At 48.4% G+C, this 20,201-nt stretch overlaps 1 protein-coding gene across 1 annotated transcript in view; it reads left to right on the top strand.

The window, feature by feature from the left end:
* The window catches only part of LOC148161675 (putative phospholipid-transporting ATPase IIB), a 35,323-nt gene extending 17,204 nt beyond the window's left edge, over window positions 1–18,119 (top strand). Inside the window, exons 2-4 of the mRNA XM_088020634.1 lie at window positions 1,703–1,815; window positions 4,982–5,230; window positions 18,069–18,119. Coding sequence (XP_087876760.1) covers window positions 1,703–1,815; window positions 4,982–5,230; window positions 18,069–18,119 — 413 coding nt within the window. The remainder of the gene's footprint in view (window positions 1–1,702; window positions 1,816–4,981; window positions 5,231–18,068) is intronic.
* The last annotated feature ends 2,082 nt before the right edge of the window (window positions 18,120–20,201 follow it).

The following is a 20,201-nucleotide window of genomic DNA, read 5'->3' as shown; positions in this document are numbered from 1 at the left end:
CATCTCAAATCTGTGATGTAAATAATTTCTAGAACTTCCTTATTTCATTTGGAAGCTGAATTGTTTTTAATTACATTCTTTAAACTATTTTAATTAATTCTGCTTTACTTAATGAGGATGACATAACCAGGAAACCCTTTTAAACTGTACTTCTCACATAATTTTGATTTCAGGAAACTTAGGTGCCATTTAATTGAGGTACTAAACGGGCTAAATAGAATTTTGAAAAAGCAAAATTTCTAAAACTGATCAGCATCCCTGAGAAGAGCTGCTCTTTGAAATTTATGAGACCCTAATGTATGTATTCTATCCATTCTTGTAAGAAGGTTATTCAAAACAGTCTCTGAAACAGTGTTATGAAATACGGATTTTCCTTCATGTTAACGTAGCCTTCCTGTCCTGTAGTGGGAGTTCTGAGCTATTTTGTTTTGAACACCAATGTGTATGGAGTCATGGATAGATGTGAAAACACTTTTTATTATATCTTCCACATCACATGTGCCAAAGAAAACAGAAGTTAGTTAATATTTTATGGGTGCCTTGTAACCGTGTGGAAAGCCCAGCTTCTAACTGAGTGGGGATAGGATTGTTCATATCCACATTGATAATTACATCAGTCAGTGGGTGATCCTTCTGTGAGCTGTGAGGTAAGTGCAGAAAAGCCCGGGGGCCTACATGACCGCACTTTTCGTTACTGTACCTGACGCCCCTGCTCACAGGTGTTCACACTTCCCCAGGTTGCTTTACTTCTAGAAAACCCAGTAAGCAAAAATCATATGTGTGTATTGTGTGTGCATTTTTATATTAAGTGATACACATACACAATGTTTAGGGTTTTCAGAGTCATGAAGATGTGTAACATTGTGAATTTATGTGTCACTTTTAATGAAAATTCACCGTTTTTGAAATAATGTTAACGTCTCGCTGCCTTTCATGATGTTACTTCACTGCATTTGGCAGACCCAAGACATCTCATAAAATTGACCTGTGCGTGCTCCTCTCTTAACTGACTTCCTTACACACCAGGGGTGAAGCACTTCCTCATGCTCAAGCACACATGAGTGCCTGGCCTACATGGACTGGCTGTCCCCAGGAGTGAGCCCTGGCCATCTGGAGGGACGTGAGCACCTCCAGGCAGCTCACCGGGCAGAAGCCCAGCTAAAGAGAACATGCCTCCCTGCTCACTGACCTTTCTGTTGCTCCACATGATGCAAGTGGTGCTAAGGGTTAAATGCATCTGTTTCTGTTCAATGAAAAATACTTAATTTTTCAAAATTGGGTGTTTTTTTTAAAAAACTGGTAGGCACGCTAATTTGGGACTAGTTGATGTCTTTCTCAGGCAGTGTTCTAGAGTATAATTACAAAGGTAGTGACTCTGTTTTCCAGTTTCACGCCTGTCTCTTTCAGAACAGGCAGAAGTTATATTTGTACCAAACAATGCATCTGAACTGAAAGACAGAGGCCACACTTTCTTCAGGTAGTTAGAGCCCTTCATGTTATCGCGCTCTTCCGGAGGGATCTGGGAGGGACACTTGTCCTCAGTGGGGAAGGACATTCCTAGCTGCTGGAATTACAGAGCAGAGCATTCTCACTGCCGAGGGGCGCCCAGCTATGAGAGCTCGGCCCGTGGAGGTCCACGTACGGGATGGGGAGTCCTGGTCCCGTTGATGAGCTTTCCTCTGTGACCTGGTCTTTGTTGCAGGAACCCTCACCCAGAACGAGATGGTGTTTAAGAGGCTGCACCTGGGGACTGTGTCTTATGGAGCAGACACGATGGAGGAGATCCAGAGCCACCTCAGGAATCCATACTCACAGGTAAGCTCATTGGCATCCGCACGGGAGCTGCCTGCAAAAGTGCCTGGCTCTGTCGAACCAGCCGGAACCCACTGTATCCGCTGATCTGGAAATCGGCAAACATCTTTGAATGTCCTAAAACACTCAGTTTTAATTTATAAATCAAGAAGCAGTTTTTGAACCAATTTTATTTTATTTTTTTTATTCTTTGTAAAGATTTTATTTATTTATTTGTTTGTTTGTTTGTTTGTTTGTTTGATAGAGATAGAGGGAGAGCACAAGCAGGGGGAGGGAGAAGCAGGCTCCCCGCCGAGGAAGGAGCCCGATGTAGGGCTCGCTCCCAGGACCCTGGGATCATGACCTGAGCCGAAGGCAGCCACTTAACCGACTGAGCCACTGAACAATTTTGAATGAGCATTTCTATATTGTAAAATAATAGAAAGGATATAATGACCTTAAACCATTTATTCATATTAAATAATTTTCTTAGTGAAATATTCCAAAAGATTACTCAGGATAGGTAGTATTTTTAAGACTATTAAGTAGAATACTGCATCACAGGTGTTTCTTACCAGTTCCTCTGGGTTTCTTCATAATTAGTAAGACTTTCTCATATTTTTTTGCCTTTTCCATAAACAGAAGTAGACACACGGGATCGTGAGCCCTATGTCCCTGTCATTCGGCCTCAGCAGCTGTCCATGCACCACAGACCTGGTTCCCTCCGTAGCCCTGCTCCTCCTTCACCATATCACTGTGAAGTGAAACTCAAATGTCATGTTATTTCATCTGCAAATACCTCGTCTGTGTCTGGATCAGATAAGGACTCCTTGGGTGGAGGCAGGGGGCGTATATCCTAAGTCTTGGCCTTTCCCTGGAGCTTCAGGAGCTCTCTGAAGTTGCAGGAACAGGAAATACACAGCCTAGTAGCCACAGTGTTTGCCAGAGACTTGGTAGGCCGTGCGCTCTGCAAGTGCGTCTGTGGCCCGGGAAGGTCCTGACACGCCAGATCCTGACATGGGGCCCACAGGGCCACGTGTTCCCACAGATGACAGGGTGTGGGGCAGGCAGACACAGGCCACTCTGCAAAGGTCAGTTTAGGCCGCAGAGGTCCCCTAGCCTGTTCTCAGGTAGCGTTCGTGTTGCACTCATTTGAATTCACTGATTCTGAGTAACCAAACCTTGCAAGCCCAGGGTGTCTAAGATGCTGCACACACAAGGCTGTGGTTTGAACCCAGAGCCAGCCATCACTTCCCTAGGCTGCTTTTCTGCCTCTCTGCTGGCCTCTTGTGAGGTTCGGGCACCCCCGTTGTAACAGGCCAGCATATATCAGGTGCAAACGTGCCATCACCCGCCCCCCAGGGAAGCGGGGCCTCGCATGTACACAGACCACTGCCGCCTCGAGGCTCCCACGGGCCGTCTGGCAGCGGCGCCCCCAGAGGCTGTAGGCCCTGTGTATTGATGGTCATACTTCTGACTTGACTTCCACAGACGGGGCTGAGCCACACACGCCCTGAGCAGTTTCTGCTCTGACCGAATTCAGGTGTCCTGTCTGCCTTACATTCAGTTTGTGAAAACCTTCTCTTTCTTCTGTAATGTTTACCAGAACGGCGTATACTTTACTTTTCAAGACGCTGTCAAAAGAAAAGTATCTAATGCATATGTGTTTATTGGATGTAATGATCACTTACACAAGCACACATATACTGAAAACCAAGCCCTTTCTTCAGTTGGATGTCACTCAGTGCAATACAGAGCATTTTGTAACCTAGAACATTTATTAACAGAAGGAAAATCTAAAAAGGAGAAGGAATAGGTCTTCCCTTCTCCTGGTAATCTAGGTCTAGGTCGAAACAGTACCAGGTAAAATCTGTTTTTAAAAAATAAATTTACATTATGCATGAATATGATTTTAATAGCTCCAAATAAGCTGTTTTCTAGAAAATTTAGAAACAGAAAGGATGAGTCAGTGTATAAAAATAGCAGATATTTAATACTTATTTCCATGGAGGAGGTCTTTTAAAAATCTTTTTTCGAAGCTGTCTGTTGGTTGGCTGGTTAGATAGTACTCTTTTGTAAAATTGATTTTATTCCTGAGATTCTGTCTTTTTATTAAGATGATAATAGTCTACCAGGTCCACTGCAATGTAACATGAATCTTTCATAATCTGATTATATTTCCCCTCCGGAAGCATTTGGTGATGGAGGGCATAATCTTTAATGGCATTTGTGTGAAATGAAATTCTACAGCCATCGATAAACAGAGTCCTAAGGGGAGTCAGCCGTGTTGCGTGCCGCTCTCCCTTTGCCGTGCAAGCAGCAGGCGGGTGGGAGGCGAGCGCAGGGGAGAGGCAGTGCCAGCTGCTGAGCTGCACGAGCAAACCCTTCATTAGACAGCACTGTGACTTCACGGGCAGAGTAGTCACGGCTCGGTGGCTCTGCATGCCCCGTCCAAAAGCGAGAGCCTGGCTTTCTCGGGAGGGCCGTCACAAGTGGCCATGAAGGTAACCGAGGAGCCTCTGTGGTCCTGCTCCACCTCCCCCCGGGAGCGGGGGGGAATGGCCACTCTACTGGCCGAGGCGAGCGCCCTCGAATGCAGCCTGGTGCGGGGGGGAGCCAAATGGAGGGAGCGGGGAGTCACGTCTGGAGCGCAAGAGTCTGAAATAGGAGGTGAGGATCAGTTTTCGTCAGATGCCGGGGTTACTGTCATGCACAAAACTAGCTCTTAATACAGAGGCTGTGACAGGCTGGATTCCTTTATTGTATTAAAGGAAGATTCGTAAGTATTTTTTCCTGCTTTTAGCTTTAGTCCACTTCAGGTACAGCACTTTTTAACGAAACATGAAAGCAGTTAGGAGTATATGGCTCTGGTTTGCTCTTTAACTCACCCCATCTTTACAAGGAGAACAAACATGACTTATTACGGACTTAGCAAGCCAATGCTATGGATCAAGTGAATGTAGAAAAGGAAAACCCTCCGACTCTAAGTACTGCAACAGTTTGGTAGCCGTGCCGACCAGGAGACGCGAGTGCTTACAGCGCTAGCACGGACACGTCACGTGAGCGAGCCCGTTCCCTAAGAGCTGCTTGTCTCATCCCTCACTGATGCACTCATAAAAATCACACGTGCTGGTAACTCCAGTATCAACTACGTTGTCTCTTTAATTTTGTGACGTTCGTATTTTATCAGATGCAGTCTCAAGCTAGCGGGAATGCTACCAGTTCAACACCACCAAGAAAGGCCCAGTCCTCAGCTCCCAAAGTGAGAAAAAGTATTAGCAGTCGAGTCCACGAAGCTGTGAAGGCCATTGCGCTGTGCCACAACGTGACCCCCGTGTATGAGCCTCGAGCCGGCGTGATCGCGGAGGCCGAGTACGCAGAGGCGGACCAGGACTTCAGCGACGGGAACCGCACCTACCAGGCCGCCAGCCCTGACGAGGTCAGTTGGGGCCTCTTAGAGGATCTCAGATACAAACCTGCCTCAGAGGCACAAGAATTCGTTCTTCCAGGGGCATGAATGCAAGGGGAGCTTTATTATCGTGTCTAATGGTGCCTTAGCTCCAGGCCTGAAGGCCACATGGCTCTCTGGGATTCGTGCATTTGGTCCTGGTGTGTCCACTTACCCCAGAAAGCCTAAGAGTTGAGTTACTGGAAAACACATGAGAAAAATCAGAGTTTTACTGATTTGTAAACTGATTTGTGACCGAGTCAGATCTTAATAAAGCTGCTGGCGCCTGGACTGTTCCTCCCTCATCATCCCATCTTCTTACTTCCACATGAATTGTCAGGCTTACGTGTTAAATTTCCAGGTTTGTTCGTTTGTTTTGCCAGAATTTAGCTATAGCATATCTATTTCAAAAGAGAATTGGGCTATAAATCATTTCAAAAATCTTCAGAAGACAGAAACAGTAAAATCTTCAATGTGGCAAATTAGTCATTTCTGACCTTACATCATTTTTTTACTTTTTTTTTTTAAAGATTTTATTTATTTGTTTTTGTCAGAGAGAGACAGAGCACAAGCAGGGGGAGCAGCAGAGAGGAGAAGCAGACTCCCTGCTGAGCGGAGAGCTCGATCCCAGGACCCTGGGATCATGATCTGAGCCAAAGTCAGACACTTAACCGACTGAGCCACCCAGACGCCCCCATTTTTTTTATTTTTAGATTGATAAAAGTCATTGTTAAATTAATTTGCCCAATTCCTGTTCAGCCAGTATATTTTAAATAACGTTTTCTTATGCCCTCCCTTTTAGTCAAGGTTCTTGAGATGATTCTGTAATCAAACCAACCATGGAAGCAATATAAGCAAACAACCTTCTTTTTTTTTTTTTTAAATACTGTAGGAAATTGGATCGTGTAATAACTCCCAAAAAGTACCATCCATCACAGTTTAAAAAAGAAAAATCTGATCTAATGTTTTTTTTTTTTTAAAGATTTTATTTATTTATTTGAGAGAATGAGAGAGAGAGAGAGCATATGAGAGGAGGGAGGGTCAGAGGGAGAAGCAGACTCCCTGCTGAGCAGGGAGCCCGATGCGGGACTCGATCCCGGGACTCCAGGATCATGACCTGAGCCGAAGGCAGTCACTTAACCAACTGAGCCACCCAGGCGCCCCTGATCTAATGTTTTAAAGAGAGGAGCCCAGTGATTCTCGTAAACGAGTATTTCAGAAGAGCGAGGTCCTTCTGTAATGACATCACAGCAAGGAACTTGCGCGCCGCTTTCCCCTGAGATATCTGTGTTGGGGAGGCTGAAGGGCTGGGGCCTTAGGCTGCCGCTGGGAACCACAGCATGAAACCAAGAGCGCCAAGGTGCTGGGGTGTAACGTGTACTGCAGAGTCTGGAGCGCTGACAAGAGCGTCCCTGTTGTGCTGAATAAAATTAATTAAGAGGTCAGAAGATAAATCTGTGAGTTTCCCGTGTTAGGAAAGGCGTTCTGTGAGTCATAGCTAGAGCCGGCTTGGGACCTGGGCCAGAGAGGACTGTGTAGTTGTGTGTTGTGGGTGCCGGCTTGCAGGGGCTCGTGTCCTGCTTCCCTGCAGCTGGGAGCAGCCAGTCCTGCCTGTTTATTCCTCGAAAGCTGCTTGCGACCATCCTGATGGGTTTCGTTCCCAGAGGCGCCCTCAGTCCATGTCTGCCGTCTCCTGGGAGCCACAGGGGACACACCGGCACCCTTCATCCTGTCTGCGTGGCACGGGGACTGACAATTTTGTTTTCTTCAGTCTTTTTTGTGTATCTGCCTTTTTCTGTACCTGTGCATGGTTCCAGAAGTGCTGATTGCTGGGCCTGGTGTGGAGCCAGTGCTTCTCCATTCTAGGGACGCACTAAGTGGCCCCCATAGCTGAGAACCACTGAGTCTCGTGAGTCTTCCTGGGCGCTCCCTATGGTGTGCGGGAAGCACCTCGGCGGAGCAGGTGGGGAGTGCCGGTGTGCGTGGTCCCTCCACAGTGCCCCCCACAGGCCGCACGGTGGAGACAGACACTTGGGACCCCTTTACCTTGTTCTGACTTCATAATGACGAAGAACAGTAGCAAGAAACCCGAAGTGCACCAGCAAACGCTTGGTGTTTTACTAAGCTTTATGCACCGCTGTATGATTTGAAAACCAAATTTATTTTTGAAGAGGTAGTTACATAGGCACTGCCTTATTTATTTAGTCAGGAAATTATCCCACGGTAACCAAAACAAGCTACTTTAGAAATTATGACATGTCATTACTCAGGGGAAAAACAGCCAAAAAGATGAAAGTTCAGTTTTTCTTTAAACGTGGAAAGCTGAGACCGGTTTCACTAGCTCCAGCCTCCCCTCAGTGCTCGCTCACATGGAGACACCTCCCTGTCTCCCCCCCCCCAGCCCCCGCAGCTGCCTGCCACACCCCTGCGGCCCTGGGCCCCCTCCACTGCGGAGGGTCAGCTCAGGGGTGATTTAGCTGGAGCAGACCTGCTGATGCACCCCCAGTGTCCCAGGCACACTGCGGGTCACACAGCTTGCGTGGGGCTCAGAGTGCCTCCCAGACATGAAGCGTTCAGGGAGCTGTGCTCAAATCATTCCCATGCACCCCAACTTCTCCCCATGCCTCTGCCTGCACCCCACCCAGGATGCTCTTGTTGGTTCACAACCAGCTGACGGTGGGCTCGTCAGGGCTGGGGTAAAGGGAACTTCCACTCTTAAACACTGTTGTATTCCTATTAGACATTTTTACAGTAACTTTATTATTCCTATAATTAGTTTTTAAATTAAACTGAAAAGAATGAAAGAGGCTGAAGACAAAGAAGGATCTCAAAGCCTGTTTGATCCTGAACCATCACCTTCATAGCAGCTTGTGTGGGTCGACCTGGCACGTTTTGGGTGTGGTGTGGTGCCACAGGTGTTTGAGGGGAGGGGTAGTGCTCTTTCTCAACCTCCTCAGACTCTTGTCTTCTTTTGTGCCCTGTGAGGGTCTCACCCGGACCGCCCCCCACACGGTGTGCAGGTCTCAGCCACCGCCCCCCCCTCCCCGCAGGTGAGCTGGTCTCACCCGGACCGCCCCCCACACGGTGTGCAGGTCTCAGCCACCGCCCCCCCCTCCCCGCAGGTGAGCTGGTCTCACCCGGACCACCCCCCACACGGGTGTCCGGGTCTCAGCCACCGCCCCCCCTCCCCGCAGGTGAGCTGGTCTCACCCGGACCACCCCCCACACGGGTGTCCGGGTCTCAGCCACCGCCCTCCGCCACCCCACCCCCCCACCCCCCGGCGCGTGTGTGCAGGTCTCAGCGGGACCCTTGAGGCCCAGGCTGCAGGGAGGTGCTGGGATTGCCCTGCCTAGGGTAGAAAGGAGGGAGCTGTCCGTGGTATTTATCTAGAAACCAGTTTCCTGGGAGTATCAGGCCTTGATGTTCAAGCAGGAGCCAGAGCCCTGGAGTCCATAGCCAGGCCGAGTCTCAAGTCTCGCAGTAAAAGGTCTTTCCCCGTTCTGCTGCCTGATGACCTTGTGATGGCGAACCCCCATCACTGTGGAGTGCCAGCGTCACCCAGCTCTTCTCAGGATCACCGGCACGGCCTGTGAACACGGGGACTGGCCGCGGTGTGGCAGGTGGTTGAGGAACTGCGCAGCGCAGCCGGCTCATCACGGGGAGGCGGGCTTGGGGCACGTGGGGAGGCCCAGTTCCGCCATCTCTCCCGCTCTCCTCCTCGGTGTGCTTGGTCTGGAGTCTGCTGGTCAGGGGATGGGACTTCATTAGCACCACTGGTACACCCTGTAGATTGTGTTGACCACTAAATATGGAGACATCTGTTGTGGCCAAACTGCATGCGGCTTTGGGAATCGTGTATATAGCACATATGTTTATTTGGTAATAGGAAATCTAGGAGAAACTGCTAAGAGGAAGAGCTAAGATTCAGATGATGTATAAATTGCCATCTTAGCATTCCATTATATGCTTTGAAACAGATGTGGGCCCCTGGTCACGGCCCTTTAAAGGAAAGGGGCCATGTTCCTTTTCATACAAAGAAAGGATTGAACACATTTTTTTCTGTATTATATAACAGTCTAGAAATTCTCAAAAATTGCATGTGATTATATATTGAAAAAGGACTATTTCCCAGTCTTAAGCATAGGAAACTGAGACCACAGATGTTTCTCAAGAAAAATCTTATTAGAAGTTGTAAAAATACTATATTCCATGTTTACCTTGTTACCTGCCAAAAGTAAATATAAATTTTATTGAAAATACATGGAATTTTTCATCTTTAGGTTTTTATATAATTCATAACACTTTTTAAATCTTAGGTATGCACAATAGAGAGGGGTCTTATCAATTCCAAGATTACCGGAATCAAATAGAAACTGCCAATCTTATAATTGAATTTGTTCCTTGTTTAAAAATTCTTTCTACTTTGGAGATTGGACAATGATTAAAAGTAGCAGCCCTTTTAAATAACCTTAAAAAAAATCCCTAACACATAGTCTAAATCTGAAAATGAAGAAAATAGAGTTCATCATAATTTTTAAAGAGCTCTATTGATGCAACGTTTGCAAATCCCTAAGGCCCAAGGAAAATAATCTAAATGGTTCATTATTTAGCTTATTGAACTTTGCTGCAGTTAGGTTGACGGATGATGGCAATGCTTCCCAATCACCAAAGCACCGTTTTAAAAGCATTTTTTATTGAATAAAGTGCTTAGAATATTGCACCCTGGAGCTTTATTCAGGGAAATGGCTCAGTTGATGTTTTCTGTTTGACCTCAGCTTTGACCTATCACAACATGGATGGTTAATAAGCAACATTATCATTTCAGAGATGTCACTGGTTTTGTCCATTCTGCATCAACACTCTGCTCTTACAATCCCTACGTGTTTATGGCTCTTGTGTTCTCTTCGTCTTTAGAAAGAATGTAATTTAAGTAGAATGTTCTTGTTTCTGAGTCCCTGGTATCACAGTTGCAATTCTTCACAACATAAGTGGCCTTCATTTTCATTTTCCTGAAAACAGAAAGGATCTCTTACCTTACCTACAGATGTGCACAAAGGAATGTTTTATACAAATAATGAAATTCTGGGGGAGTTAATGTTAAATCCTTAAAGGCTCTGTGAGGTACAGTCATGAAATACTTGCTGGGACGTGTCATCGGGGAACATCGGTGATACTTTAAGGTGTAGCAAGCGGTGGTAATAGTCGAGTGTCAGTAACTCATCTTGTATTCACCACGTGGAGCCCACTGATGCCCTGTCCCTGTTTCTTATGATAAGTGATCAATATTTCATTTTCTCTGAGAGAGTAGGAAGTTTCACTTGCCTGTCGCTTTATCTCTAGAGCCTGAGCATAGCAAACTGCAGCTTAGTAAACATTAGATGTTCCCTGGAAATTCCTAGACAGAATTAAGACCCATCCTCCTTCAGTTGTGGTGTGTCCCGTGCGAGACCCCGAATGTTGTGAGCCGTCAGAGCGGATATGCGCTCCGTGGGCAGAGCCTTGGTGCTCACAGTCCCTAGCTCCAGGGATCAGGGCACACGGTGACACAAACCCTAAAGGCCTCTGGCCTCTTTGGGCCCAAAAAGACTGATTGGCCATGATTTTTAATGACCGCTTCCTTCTGAAAACTAGCTGTTTACTGGTAATATTCTTCTCCGCACTGTGGCAAGAACATTCTGTGTTTACATGTTATTTTCAGGTATAGATATCAGCTCCTCACTTGGACATTTATTTGCAAGAATCAGCTAAAATTTATGCCAAACCGCAAGTGGATTATTTAAGTATGGAAGTCTATACCGTCCTTAATGGCCTTGCTTTGGGGTTTCCCAAAGCAAGCTGTCGTGCGTGGGGTGTGTCCCGTTGTATACTCGCTGTATTGTGCACACTCAGTGGCGTGGGGCTAACTGTGGTGTTGCATTAGTGCATGTGGGGGCGGGCCCCCGGCTGACGGATGCCCCCTCCCAGGAGCAGCGGACAGTGTGTGCACAGCCGACCGTGACTGCTGATCGGAAAGTTTTCCAGGTGATCAGACTGCATTTCATGTTCATAATCTGCCAAGTTATAACAATGATGGTAATACCACACTCAAGAATGAAGACAAGTCTGTGATCAGGTTATGATCTATCAAATGCCTGGTGAGACAGGCATCCCTGGCTTATACCTGGCAGGTATGTGTATGTCATTGCTAATATGATCAAAGAAAGTTCTCCCAAGCTTTTCAGTAATGGCACAGAAGCTTCTGAATAATGGAATTGTAGAGAAAGACTAACGTTAAGATCTTGCCTCATATTTTCTCTCCTACGGAAGGACCCTTGGGAACACCTTCCTATACTGGTTACTTAGCGTGGAAAAGTGTGATGTGTACATAAGTTGCCTGTGACAAAGATTGTGTGTTACTAAGTGGCCTGTGGATGAGATTTAGCCCAGGCTCCCTCTTACATATATTTTTCATATTCACATTTTAACTAATTTTACCTCTGTGTTATTGTCAGTAGTTACATTGTTAGAAATTTCTAAAAGCTCAGTAGTCATGGAAATAGTCATTTTGAAATGTATTAAGCCTTTAAGTTTAGAGTTATCTTTACATTTCAGAGAATGATCTCTCAGCATTACATGCTGTTAGAACGTCAGGCAGCAGCTTCCGGAGGAACATGGCAGCACACAAGGAGGATTTGATAAACCACTTTCCCCACGTTTTATTCCAGTACTGACAAAACTGCCAAAACAGATCAAATCAAGTAAAGAACCCATACCTGAGCACCAGGACAATTTTGTGTTCTGTGGGCCACGGATACAGGGCGAGGGGTGCTAGATGGCCCACCATCACAGAGAGCATCCCCCGGGAGCAAGAAAAGACGTGCACCCCACCTCTGCCCTCTGCCTGAGTTAGAGGGCCTCACTGATGGAGAAGGCAGGTGGCTGTGTGTTCCCTGCTCCTGAGATAATTCTGAGCCAAAGACCTGACCGTTTCTACCCAGCCCTCAGCAGCTTTGTATGTATGTCCTGTTAGTACAGAGAAGACAACCAAAGAGAAGCCCTGGTCAGGAGAGGCCAGAGATCCAAAGCGACGTCCGTGCAAACACTGAACAACTCCCGCTCGCGCTCCAGCTCCCAGGGCACGGCCAGCAGCATGGTGGGGGGCACGGCAGACGGACCTGCGTTCCCCTTGGAGGACGTACCCGGGAGCACCTTGCAGACCAGACGAGAATGCTCCCCAATAAGAAGAACAGTAAGTGAAGTCGCATCAACTAAAACATTCAGAAGGATAAAACAAAACCAGAGGAAAGTAGGAGAAAGAAAAGGTAAGGAGAACAAAAAGTCATGATTGAGAAGCCAATAAATTCAGAAATTGTTGGCAAAAATCAAAACAAAACTAATACAAACCAGTGAGTGCAAACTAAGTGCAAAATTAACCCAACACAAAACTTTTCTGGAACAAGGAAGGATATTCCAAAGGTTTCGAAATCATTTCATGAAGCCAACTTAATTCTAAATTCTAAAATCTGATCAAGATAACATAAATATACACACAGTAAGAAAGAGATTTACAGATGAATCTTATGACCATAGAGACAGAAATCCTGTAGTACCCACAAACCTACAGTATGTTGAAAGACCATGACCCAGGAGCATTTTTCCTAGGAATATGAGAATGATACAGGACATACATTAGCATGGCTCTGTCGGAGTCAGAAATCACTTGATAATCTCACTTCCATTAGTGAGTGCCTTAAAAAAGGCATTTAAGTTAAAATTCAGTACCCATTCCTGGATCAAAACAAACAAACTAGGCCCCTCTCCACATCTAGTAATAGTCAATGCAAAATAGAGAGGTCCTTTCCTAGCATGATTCATGATACCAGTCTTAAATCAATACTCACCATCACACCAGATAAACTCTACAACCGTCCCAAGTGAAGAATAAAACAAGGATGTCTGCTAACTGCAGTACCATTTCATACTGTCCCGGATGTTCTATCCAGACAGTGTGTCAGAAAAAAATCATTATCGTTATTACAAGGAAATAAAATTACCGCTTAGACATGACATGACTGTATATCTAGGCAACCGAAGAATCATCATTCAGGAGACCCCAATAAAAATACACAAACTCATAGTTTCTTATATATCAACAACCACCTGCTGCATTGAAGATGATGGCCCATTCACAAAGCTACAACAATAAAAATATTTAATCATGAACTTAAGTAGAAATACGTCCTATGGGGAAAAAAAACCAGCTAATTTTAAAGCTGTGCTTCAAAGCACTGTTATTAATGCTTTACCTACATCAGTCTTCTAACAGATTCTGAAAGAGGTGTCCTCATTGATTGTTCAGGTAATTGTCAGCCCTGGCTCCCATTCAGAAACACCTGAGGAGTTTTAAACCCTCCAATGTCTAGATTTCTTCCAAACCTACTGAAACTAAATCTGCAGAATGAAACATTCTTCACCAATTCCTTATATTATTCCTGATTGATGTGTTTTAAAAACAGTTAATTTCAGTAAATGTGAGGGTTGCGGTGTACGTTGCTTAATTAGTTAAGTAGGTACACATGTTCATATTAGACTGTTCTGCAAATCTACGTTTTACCAGCATGGAAGAACCTCCTGTGAAAAGCACTGTGCCGGGAGTCTGTAGTCTTGAGTCCTAGAAACCCCTCACCCCTGTTAGGCCTCCGTTACCCATCAAAGGAGAGCAGGGCTGTCTATTTATGCCTGTACCGGTGATACCCCACCTCTCCCTCCCCCCAGCTCCCTCACAGTTACTGGAATACCCAAAGCAGTCTCGGGCCTTATATCTAATTGAATGTGATTGCAATTGCATACCTTCCCACATCCAGCCCCAAGTGGCTTCAGGTGAATTCAACCAAACATTTAAGGGGAAATAATACCAATTCTATAGAAACTCTTCCCAAATACAGTAGGGAAGAAACACTTGTCTGTGCTAAACTGACACCAGTATCAGACAAAGGCATCACGGGAGAGCTACAAACCAAATCACTATGAGCATAGGTGCAGAAATCCCACAGAGTGGGGGCAGGTAAAGCCCAACAGGAGGTGAAAAAGATAACACATCCTGATTAAGTGACGCTTACCCCAGGAATGGAAGGTTGGTTTGACAGTTGTAAATCGATCGATGTAATTTCCTGCAGACTATAGGGGGAAATCCCTATGATCATTGCAGGAGCTTCATGGGGAAAAACACTTGGCAAAAATCCAGCGTCTGTTTCTGATAAAATCTCTCAGTAAACTAGGAGTAGAAGAGTTTGTGCAGCCTAATAAGGACATCTTTGAAAAATCCTGCTGTTAACATGATACTTCATAGGAAACAATGAGTAAGTTCCTTCTAATGTTTGGAGCAGGCAGAGGAGGTGTCCTCTCTTTCCACGCAGAACTAGCCAGGGCACTAACACAAGAAAAGAGAAATAAAAGGCATACAAGCTGGAGAAGAAGAAATAAAACTGTCTTTTTTGGTGGAGGATATGAGTATCTTCATAGAAAATCCCAAAGGCTCTACTAAAAAAAAAAAATAGTAATGTTTAAGAAGTGAATTTACCAAGATAGCACATCATAACGCCCATATACAAAAATTACTTGTATTTTTATATACTAGCAGTGAGCAATTACAAATTGAGATTTTTTTAATGTACCATTTAAAATGCACCAAAAGCACATGAAATACTTAAGGATGGATCTAACCAAACATGCATAGATCTGTGTACTGTCAGCACCGAGACAGTGGAGAGTTGAAGAGGGCCTGTGTGTGAGGGCGCATCGTGCTCACGGACCGGAAGACCTGTTGCCGAGGTGCCGACTGATTTCCTGCCAAGGAGGTGCAGTGCAGAGGGGGTGATGCTTGAAGAAGTGGTGCCCAGAACAACGGGACTGTCATACACAAAGCCTCAACTAGTATCTCTCCCCATGTACAAAAATTAAGTCAAGGGGCACCTGGCTGGCGCAGTCAGTTGAGCGTCTGCCTTCGGCTCAGGTCATCATCCTGGGGTCCTGGGATCGAGCCCCGAGTCAGGCTCCCTGCTCAGAGGGGAGCCTGCTTCTCCCTCTCCTCCCGCTCGTGCTCACTCTCTCTGTCACTCTCTCTCAAATAAAATCTTTAAAAGAATTAACTCAAATTGGTCACAGACATATGAAAAACCTAAAAGTATAAAATTTCTCGAAAAAAAGTCTATAGGCTTGAGTCAGACAGTGATTTCACGGGACACAAACAGCACAGTTTGTAAAAGAAGTTGATGAATTGGACTTGATGGTAAACATCACATTGTTCAGAGACACCATTAAGACAAGGACAAGCCACAGATCTGCAGAATATGTTTGTGAAATACATACCTGATCAATGAGTGGAAACCAAGATACATGAAGACTTCTCAGAACCCGCTAATGAGAGAACTCCCCCCACACAATTCAAGCGTTGGCAAGAGATCGAACGGCACCGCCAAAAAGAGATATTGACCATATAAAACCATAGGAATAGTGAGGCTTCGTGCATCTGTCAAGTGACTGGCGTTTTGTGGGCAAGAATTGGCTGAAAGGTAGACTGGCAACTTGAGGGGAAGAGAGACATTGCTTAGACCCCAGGCCAGTGACACTGGGCACCCGGGGGCATGCCGCTCACGAGCAGGTGCTCAGGACTGTCCCGTTTACGCTTAGGCGTGTGTCATAGGCGCCCGTCAGCCCTCCATTCCAGATAAGAGGTTGTTAGTTCTCTCTTATTGAAGGAATGTTTGTGCTGGCCCCGACCAGTGAGCTGGGGGAGAGTGAGCCCGGTAGAGCTCGGGGGCCTCAGGCATGGAGGTCCTCAAACCACCGCGGGTTTGGGTGTGGAAGGTGACACGCAAGCAGACCCGTCGACGTGTGTGTGTTGTAGTGAGTGCCACAGCGGAGGGAACAGGTGGATGAAGGGGAGAGTGGGAGGGGGCCAGGACAGGAGCCCCCCAGGCTGGACTAGGGATGCTGGACTCATATCTGACCCAGCCGCTCAGCTCAGGAGCAAGACAGCCCCCACGTGTTACTGTTCCTGCAAACCAACCACCCAGCATGGATCCTGGGGGGTGGCCGGTGGGGAGGAGTAGAAAAGAGCCACTTGAGAGCACTCCTGGTGCGTGGGTCTGGAGTCGGGGGCTCACCCAGCCTGCGGAGCGTGTGCACCCTGGGAGGCCGCCACGGATGCCCCACCCCAGGCAGTACAGTCAGCCACGGAGACCACCCTTCGCTCAGCAGCCTGCGGGGGGCGTGTCCACCCCTGCGGGGCTGTCCCATCGTCTGGTGCTGAGTGGGGACCTGAGAACATGTGAACACTCAGGCCCCTACGTCCTCACTGCCGTGGGAAGACCTGCCTGCCTTCAGTTCTGCCACATCTAATGCACAGTCTCCACTTGTGGCCCTGGTCACCCCGATTCAGACACGCAGATCCTTTCTAGGACCAGAGATGTTGCCTTTCTGGATGGCTTTCCTTAATTTTAAAAAGCAGTGAAAAATCCTGGCATCTCCATGCGGCTTTTCAGTTCTCTGCCCAACCTGGGAGTTCCCTCTCCTGACCCGGTCGGGTGGTCCTGGGGAGGCTCAGCTGGCGGGGGGGTGGGGGGGGCGCGTCGCTGGTGCTCGGTACACACGTATTCTGCATGTGGTCAGACACGCGCTGCAGTTTGGGGTCCGCAAGACCTTCCGCCGGCCTGGGTTCCCCAGCAGGACTGCGCAGCCGTCAGACTCACTTCCTGGCGGTGACCACAAGAGGACGAGTGGGAGCAGTGTAAGGGGTGCCCAGGCCGGAGTCCCTCCCCGGGGGTCCTGCGGACAGCGCTCACTCATCAAAGCAACGATGCGTGACACCATGCACGGAGCGCTGCCCACCAGGAAGCCCACCTGAGCCTTGGCGTCCAGGGTTTTCACTGGGGGTCATTCGTGTAGGTGCGGGTGACCCCCACATGGCTGACCTTCGTTTCCAGCCCCTGCAGGTCAAGGGGACACCACGAGACTGGCGCCCCTCCATAAAGCACAAGGATGGTGCCGACCACGTGTAGCTGGCCCCCCGTTCCCAGGGCTCGTTCCCGCGGCGTGGAGGTCACCCCCAGAAACACAGGCCCAGCAGGCCATAGAGTCAGGCAGTCACCCCTACGCAGGGGAGCGTTCTGACCTTGCATTCGCTCCCCGGCAGAGGTCAGGGGTCACAGCGTGCTCTCCTGACTCTGTGACCCCATCTGAGGCAGCTTTGGGCCTTCACTGTTTTCCGGCAAAACATTTCTAGACAGCAGTTTCTCACAGTATTTGACAAACATAAACATTCAAGTTGTTACTAGTTGTCTAATTTATCTAATGGAAAAAGGAGAACAGAGATCTTACTGAAACAGTTAATTAAAATAGATAAAAGTAAAAGTTTGCTCATTTCCTTTATTTCCCAGAAATAGGGGAGAGGCATCAATTACACATTGAGAGTGGGGCTTCACATTTATAAAGGTAAGGTGCTGGGTGTTCCTAGAACAGCGGGCTCCCGAAATGCAGCAGAGGAAATCCAGCATGTCAGACATGGTCTGACCATCCCGAATATTGTACAGATTCAGGGCTTTGGGCTTATTCTTGTTTCGAGTTTTGCCTTAGCTCTTTAAACTCAGTCTTCCAGCCTTTTGAGCACATTGTCTCTGGTCAGTGGTTTTGGGTGCTAGGCAGGTACCTCCTATCTAAGGACACCTGGTAGTGTCCAGGCTGCTCCAGGCACACAGAAGGTCAAGGTGGACACAGCAGAAAAGGCCCAATGTCAGAATTTTCCCTTCAGTGAGACCGTGGGAACACCCCCTGACTGGGGGTGTCTGTGCAGATGCCCTCGTGGGCGGACCTGGCCCAGCGCGTGTGGACGGCACTCTCCTAGATGCCAGAGCTGATTGCATGGCGTTGCTCACAGCAAAATGAGAATTCTGCACCATTAGATCTTACTGGTTGGCAATCTAATATGTAACATTTTGCTGTCTTGAATTTATAGTTCAGCTAATAGTATGATTTTATTAACTTAAATGAAACTTGTATCTTTAAAGGGAAAATTGGGGAGCAGAAATTGGCACACTGCACATAGCTGTTCCTACCTCACCAAGCAGACTTGTGCCCAGCAACAGGCGGGGGGCCAGGCGTGGGCAGTCGGGCCAGACACCGTTTCCGGTGTCCCGTGATAGTATTTGCCAGCAGGGCCCAGAATGATGTAGGGTCCAGAGAGGAAATCTCTGGGTGCCTGAGGACCCCGCCGGGTGGAGAGACGGGGTTTCCAGGACCTGCCTGTGAGCACCAGCCTGGGTCCCCAGTCCTGCGCCCCAAGCCAGGTCCCCTGCTCGGCCAGCCCAACGTCCGGACGGAACCCGGGCCCGGACAGATCCGCGCGCCCCGCCCGGAGCAGCAGGAGGCCCTGGCAGCCTGGCCATCCCGCCCAAGGTGGAACACCTCATTCACCGCCTTGGCCCCGGGGTCCCTTCGCCCCCTGCTGGAAGCTGGCTGAGCGCTCCTTGGTGCCACCAGGGCTGTGCCCTAGGATGGCTGGGCCGCCACACTGCCTCCCCGCCAGGGCGGCTGGAAGGGACATTCTGAGGGCCGGCGGGATGCCCGCGATAGCCCCCTCCTCTCCAGCTAGTACATGGCCGGCCACGTGGCAGAGGTTTCTTTCTAGTCAGGGCACCTGCGGTAGGTGCTAGGGTGCTCCTCCTTCCACGGGTGAGGAAGCTGAGACTCAGGGAGGGAAGCACCCCTGAGGGTGGACTCACCTGCCCTCCTGCCTCGCTCAGTCCTGGAATTCCTATTCCTTACTCCCCCCCCCCCCCACTCAGTTCACCCAGGTTCTTTCCGCTCAGAATGTCACCTCCCCTCCGCTCCATCAGGGAGCAGTGTCCCCCAGAAGCCCAGTATCCTCGGCTCGATGCTCCTCTTGCTCACTCTTAGGGTCCTCCATCAGCCCCTCACCCCTTCCCGTCTCCAGGCAGATGATGACATTTCCCCTGGCTTTGGCCCCGCTGACCTCAGGGTGGCACATCACTAAAGCGCTCAGATTCTGTAGAGACACCTGCACACAGCCTCAGCTGATCTGCGCTGTGTCCTCAGCCCCACCCCACCTTCCCAGGCTCCGAGGTGAGAAGGGGAAATACAAATGCAGCCCTCCAGCGGGGGCTCACGAGGGAAGCTGGGACACCAACATGACTCAGACGCAGTGGGACAGGCTCGCTGGTCATCTGGAGGGTGTGGTGGCAAGCAGAAGCTGAGGACACTGTGCTCCAAGACGGATGGCCGCCTTGCACACACCAGCCCAGGCTCGAGAAGACTGCTGAAGAGCTCGCTCAGCGTGGACACCTCAGAGGGAATTAAAGGACATTCCGCACCCGTGTCTCCGACGAGGATTTAAGAAGAGTCCACTACAATGAGGGCTCCTAGACGAGACGCTAAAATATCTGGACGACACCCAAGAGTGATCCCAGACCTGGAAACAAAGACCCCAAAGTCTCATTGCACGAGGAATAAACAAAGGAGTTTTCATCAGAATTGTGCTGAGCTGAACAGCGGTGCACAGTGGCTGCCGGAGGCGGCCACAGGAGTGCCGCTCCCGTCCACCCGAAGGCTCACGAGCCAGGGCTGGTTCTTCTGAGGCTAGGATGGAGACTGCCGCTTCCTCTGCCCCAGCACCTGGGGGTTTGCTGGTGGCCATGGGTGCTCCTCGAGGGCTGGTGCGTCCCCCAAAACTGCCCCCATCTCTGCAGGCCATCCTCCCTGTGTGCCCGTCTGGCCCTTCCTGAGCAGGTGAGAGATCCCAGAACACAACACACAAGATCGTGGAAGAGTGTCTGGAGAGAGTGCAAAACAACGGCAGGTCTGACTCACGCCGGGTGGAGCAGAAGGGGTCAGGGAGGGCTTCTCGGAGGAAGGGACATTCGGAAGAGAGCTGAGGCACAGAGGTAGTTAGCGAAGTTGGGTGCGCTTC

This window comes from Eumetopias jubatus, unplaced genomic scaffold (assembly GCF_037043125.1).
Source record: "Eumetopias jubatus isolate StellerSeaLion01/CBP00866 unplaced genomic scaffold, mEumJub1_p1.0 scaffold_94, whole genome shotgun sequence".
Classification (NCBI taxonomy): Eukaryota; Metazoa; Chordata; class Mammalia; order Carnivora; family Otariidae; genus Eumetopias; species Eumetopias jubatus.
Note: the sequence above shows the minus strand (reverse complement) of the source record. Positions and strands in the feature narration are given on the sequence as shown.